Source organism: Dermochelys coriacea, chromosome 10 (genome assembly GCF_009764565.3).
Source record: "Dermochelys coriacea isolate rDerCor1 chromosome 10, rDerCor1.pri.v4, whole genome shotgun sequence".
Lineage (NCBI taxonomy): Eukaryota > Metazoa > Chordata > Testudines > Dermochelyidae > Dermochelys > Dermochelys coriacea.
This window is the reverse complement of record NC_050077.1, coordinates 23,418,425-23,424,346: the sequence shown is the minus strand read 5'-3', so window position 1 is coordinate 23,424,346 and position 5,922 is coordinate 23,418,425. Positions and strand designations below refer to the sequence as shown.

General features: G+C 48.2%; 1 protein-coding gene across 3 annotated transcripts; it reads right to left on the bottom strand.

Annotated features, from left to right (window-relative positions):
* Positions 1-1,356: 1,356 nt before the first annotated feature.
* SOCS1 (suppressor of cytokine signaling 1) lies at positions 1,357-4,673 on the bottom strand. 3 transcript variants are annotated; one of them, XM_038419384.2, is made up of 2 exons: positions 4,153-4,673; positions 1,357-2,351 (listed from the first exon to the last, which is right to left on the bottom strand). In XM_038419384.2, exon 2 carries the CDS (start codon positions 2,274-2,276, stop codon positions 1,653-1,655), a length of 624 nt encoding a protein of 207 aa, XP_038275312.1. In that variant the 5' UTR covers positions 2,277-2,351; positions 4,153-4,673; the 3' UTR covers positions 1,357-1,652. The 3 variants fall into 3 exon arrangements, with proteins under 3 accessions (XP_038275312.1, XP_043349761.1, XP_038275310.1); XM_043493826.1 differs by having other exon boundaries at positions 4,041-4,672; XM_038419382.2 differs by having other exon boundaries at positions 4,383-4,671.
* Between the last annotated feature and the right edge of the window lie 1,249 nt (positions 4,674-5,922).

Below are 5,922 nucleotides of genomic sequence, written 5' to 3'. Positions count from 1 at the left end.
TTTGGTGACAACTTTAGAATTAAATAGAATTTGGGTGTATACCCAAGCTATAGGAACGCTGCTGGGGGAGGGGAGACTAGATGCAGTGTAGGAGTACAAATTGAAAGAACAGCTTTAGCAAAGTATTAAGGGAATCTTGCTATACTGTTAAATATTTGTGTATTTGACATTTTTCTAAGCTTACACCTTTTCAGTACTTTCAGATCCTTAATTGCTTTTGCGTGTTCTTAACCTTTAAGCTAAAATACTATTTGGTATTAAATATAAAGAACACTATATTACAGTCCAAGTCCCCAGGCTGGCATTAACTTCCAAAAAGAAGGTGAATTACGGCCCTGTAAGAGGTTTCTTAACCTCCAAACCTAAAGTGACTTCATTAACAGTGTACAGAGCCATAATGATATAGCCCAGTGCTGTAGATAGCAATATGCTACCTTCTGAATTATCTGATTCACTCTGTTCTTTAAAACAGTTTCATAATTCTAATTTTCAAGGAAGCGTGTGAACATTTGGGGAAAGCACAAGGTTAGGGGAAATCTAATGTGGATGACTTCTTAAAAGAGGGACCACTGCCCCACATCCCTCATAATGACAGAGTGCTCATGTCCTTCTGAAGTATCTGTCATTTCTCCACTGTTTGATTTTCTTCAGACATTTGTGTGATTTGGTTGCATAAGACAGCAGCTTCTTGCCTACAGCCTTGGAATTGTGTATGCAGCTTTTAAAAGAAATTAGACAAGCCCAAGCCCACTGATTACCCCAGACAAGGGGATGTCATAGAATCACTCCTTCACAAAACGTGCAGAATGCAGCCAAGCATAGTACAGAGGCAGTTTCAACAAGGTTTTGGGGGTGGGGTTTGCAAAAAGTGTATATTTATTCAGCTCCCTTGCACTTTCCTTCTCAATATTAAATTTTCCCCTGGAAAACACCTAAACTTTGAACATAAAGAACCAACCATTCCTAGTCCTCTAACTACTACATGGGGAAGAGTGATTACAGATATTCAAATCCCTCCATAAACCTCACTTTTTATGAAATAAAACATCTCAGCACATACACTCCAATACCCTACTCCTATTGATTTACAGGGGAGCTGTAGAAGGATCCAACACAGACCCATCCTTAGTGTATTCTGTCTCATTTCTGTTTCTTTAGATTATATAGTACCTGGGACAGAGAGCGTGTCTTGTCTTTGTCTGCTGGCAATGTTACTGGACCAGCTCCTCAGTTGGGATAAATCAGTGAAACTTCAACTTCAGTGAATTACTACAATTTACCCCAACTAAGAACCTGGCCCATTGTCACTCCTAACTGGTAAACACAGCAATCAGAAAGTAGAACCCAGAAATGCTATTTTTTAAAAACTTTCACAATAAAGTTTATTACATTATTTTCACTAGAAATATTATAAAATAGAATATTCTGCCCAGCAGAAAAATAATGCCAGGGTTTTAAAACCCTGGGTTTGTGCAAACAATTTGTGTAAACATAAGAAGTCAAGTGTTCAGGTTCCATCACAAAATACAGTACATTGCTACAAAAATAAATTTGGTCACTCCCAAATAGATTAAAAAACCCAGATATCTTCATACATTTCTCTCTCTCTCACACACACACACACACACACACACACACAGTTAATGCTGTATTTATATCTGAAATGGGAAGGATTTCAGGTAGTCCTTTAAAACTGGATTGAGAGGGATGTGGTTTAAATTCTCTCTCCCAAATGTTGCAACAATGCTTTTCCGGCAGAGCTCCTGCAATGGCCGTAAACGGACTTTGCGTAGTGGGGTGACCAGCACCTTCCTTGGGGAGCTTATATAATGTTCCAGTAGCTTAAAGAGACAGTCAAAACTCTCCTTGCTGCCATCCAGGCTGAAATGCCCAGCCTGGAAGTTTATTCGGATGCTGGTGGGCCCAGTAACAGTCTTAACACTGATGGCAAAGAAGCAATTTTTTTGTCTGCTGTCCCTGATGAGGAAAGTGCCCTCAGGCTCAGATTTCAGCTTCTCGTGGGCTGCGCTGACAGTCAGTGGGCCCCAGTAGAAGCCACATGCATCCAGCAGGGCACTCGCTCGGGTGATGCTACTGAAATCTGCCTGCGAGCGGAAAGTTCGGAAGTGTGTGTCGCTCTGTGCCTGCCCATTGTTGGACCGAGCCGGGCCATGGTAACCTCTAGGCTGAGAATGATCCCTTGCTGGAGGCTCAAGTCGACATCTCGGGTCTGCTGCAACTGCATTATCTGCTGCCACCTTACTGTGCGCTACCATCCTATAGACTAGACCAGCGGATGCGGTCTTCCATAGCGTCAGTGGCCTGGGCAGTGCAGTTCTCCAGCGGCTATTCTGAAATGCCAAAAGAAAGAGAAAACATTAGATCCACAGGGAAGGAAGAGGGAGAGAGGGGCCCTCAACCTGTGTAAATTAATGACAGTCTTCCATTCACACCCCTCTGCTCCATTATAAAATAAAGCCTTTACTCTGCAAATTTATACCCAGCAACAACTGATTAACAGCATCACTTTCTGGCTAGGTTAGCAATCCATTGCTCTTGAAACATCTGAAGGTCAGGAGTATCCAGCCAGGGAAAGTTACAAATGATGTGGTTTTCCTACTATTAGTCATAGAAATGCATCAGACTCTGGATCGAGTTGACTGATAGGAATCTCTTTTTTCAAAGGTTACTTTCTATGTATATCCTTCTCTATCAATTCCTTAACCTTGCATAAAACCACTTAGAATAAAACTACGATTTGCTCACTTCCCTCTCCGATTTCCCAGATGTAGATGTCTGAACTCAGACTGTATTGTTCATTGCATTATGTGAAAAAAAAAAAAAAAATGTGGCTAAAGGAAAGAAACTCTGTAGCTGGGTACAAATCCCCAGAAACTGGATGGAATTAGCTGAAATGAATGGGTGGCATTGGGATATTCAAATGTGATTGGCAGTGCAGTGTATAACAATGCCAATTTACACATAATCCTAAATCTACTCTCTGCTCTTCAATAAACTGGAGAAGCAGCCACAGAAGTCCATTTCCCACCCCTTGCTCCCTCCTGGGGGGGATAGCAAGGTTACCACCTCACTATGCCTACACAAAGTAACCTCTATGAACCCGTAAAGCATTATTCCTCTCTCTCTTTTTTGTATTGCATGCACTTTAAGTGGCCCAATCTAAATTGCTTCCTATTGATATATCTTTCAGCACCAAGGGCCGAATTCATCCCTTGAGTAAGTCTTTTGAAATAAGCATGGTTGTACCTGCAATTAATTTGGCCTCAAATGTCTAACTCGACAGCATGGTTCAATACATCTCTGCTGGCTGCCTTGACCTTACTGGAAAGCACAGATTTTAGGATTTATCCCGACAGTCAGTTATAGATCTGCACTGGCAGATTGTTGAGAGAGCTTGAGGCATTCTCAGAAATGAATCCCCTCAGCTGTCTCGCAAGTACACAGCAACATGCAGACATAGATGCAGAGCCAGCACTTAGCTGGATTCCTGTCTCTGTGAATGCAATAGCTGGACATTTAAGTTTAGTTTAGATCATTTTACTGACTGAAATAGCAATAATAAATTCCCGACATTAGCAGATCACTTAAAACAAAGCGAAGTATGGGTAGGTTTTCCTTGTATGGCATACGAAAGAAACTGATGTCAGCTTTTCTAATCATTGGGTGAGGATCACTCTTCAGTATTCAAAGTTTAAAAAAAAAAAAATCAAGGCACTCTGAAGGGGAGATAGCTTTTGGTTTAAAACAATAAGGTTCTCTAGAATAAACCATTCACCTCCAGGAGAAAGAAAACATTCTCTCTTTTTTGGGGGTGTACATAAAAAGAGTTCTGTGCACTTCAACTGCCAGTAAGCTTGAAAACAGAGCGGCTTTCCTGTGCCTCATTGCAAGGTCCCAAGGCAGGTTTTCCTGCGAGCAGAAGTTTCGCCCTTGTGTCCTTGACCAAAGTGTTCCCCAGCCCAGCCCAGCTAATGTTGATCTGTCAGTTCGCCGCCGCGCTCCACCCCAGAGGTAACTACTTTTCAATGACGCCGCAGGATAGACACCTCGCAAACGGCTCGGGAGTCCTTTTGGCAAGCAAGGCGTTAGCCAGAGACTCAGCGACGGGCAGTATTATTATGATTCCGCTACCTTATATTCCACCGATCTTTAGCTCTTTAAAAACCCCGGCGTCGTGCAGGCTCGCGAGTTCTTGCGTCAGGGACCAAAGATCATCCGCCGCGCTTGGAAACTCCTCCAACGCTTCTGGCTGGAAGCGGACTAGGGCTCGCTGCGCTCCAGGCTAAGGGACACCGAAGGCTGCGCGTGGAAGCCCGCCCGGGACGGCCCTGGCAATGGCTTACAAAGACAGCGCCCCTTACCTTCTCTGCCCTGAGCCGCTGCTCCTTGCGCGGGCACGGGGCACCATAAACCCGAGCTGCGAGCACGGCCGCCTGGCAAGCCCGTAGCCCCCGCGCGGCAGTGGTGCACTCGTCGGCCTGGCCCCAGCAATAGCACCACCATAATCTGCCCGCGAGTCCTGCCCGGCGCCGGTAGCAATCCCCAGCCTGCCGGAGGCTGCGCGGCGCGCTGGAGCCGGACTGCTCTGCCAGCGCTCATCGCCTCGCAGTTTTATGGCTCGGGCTCCGCTTCCCGGCCCCGGCGGCTCCTCCCTCCCCGACTCGATTCGCAGAAAACACGTGGCCGCGCCACGGGCCGCTCACTTTCGCTTTCCATCTGCGTCAGGCAGCCGCGGCCCCGGCCGGCTGGAGGCAGGCGCTACTGGGCGGGCGGCCGGTCTCTCCCTCCGGCTTGGTTTCGCTTCCCGGGCACCGCAAGCGCCAGTTCCAAGGAATCCTGGCTGGCGCCAGCACAAAGCGGGCCCCGAGCAGCCCGGCCCGCCCCGCCCCTGCCCCAGACCGGCCGCCTGTAGCCCGGCTCCTGGCGCGCTCCAGCGGGCACGGGCTGAGGGTGGGCGGCGCACGCGGGCGCCCCCTCCCGCAGAGCTGCGGGGAGGGGGTGGAACCGGAGCTGTGGGGGCGCGGAGCGCTGCCTAGCTCCCCTTCCCCCGCCAGCCTCCAGTCCGGAGCCCTGCTGGAGGCGGCCGCGGCCGGCCCCTGCCTGTGAGCGCTGCGGCGCAGGGAGGGCTCCTGGGCCGCTCGCTTGGGCATCCTAAGCCTCTAGCCATCACTCAGCCTCTTGCTCCGTCATGGAGATTTGAGGGGCTCGCCTCTTCCTTCGCCCCCCCCCTCCCCGTTGCCTCGTGGCTCTGAGCAGACAGGGCTACCAGTCGCCAGTAAGAGGTGGCTAAAATCACGTTGGGGAAACTGAGGAAGGGGGGAAGGGTGGTGGGACGGTAATAGAGAGGTGCAGTGAGGCGAGGGCCTGGCAGCTGGGGCAGGCTACGGATTTACTGGGGCGAACACAAGGAGCAGAAAACAGGAGCAACAAGCTGGGGTGGAACTTCTGGTGTAAGGGTAGAGGGCTCCTCAAAGGCAGCTGGTCGACGTGGTTGCCCCGGTGATTAGCACTGACCGTTGTTAATTAATTCATAAAAGTAAAGTGTTAAATGGCATCCCAAAATGTGAGGCAATCGAGCAAATATGAGCATAGTACACAATACATTGGCGAACCTGGGGTACTTTTCTCTGACTCCAGTAGGAGATTTGGAAATCCTCTTTGAAACCTTGCGTTAGCTATTTGCCCTAAACTATGCCAAAGTATGTCTGTTCCCTGAGCAGGCTCGGCTGAACTTGAGTTCACCCTGAGCAGGAGCTTTTTTAAGTTACTTAGCAGCACCTGTTCAAATGGTAAGGATATCTTTGTTTATTTCAAACCTGACCATGTCAGAAATGCCAGCTCACCCATGGTCTCTGAGCAAAGAGAACGCAAGCATTTGACTGCCATTCCTACAGGCTGCAA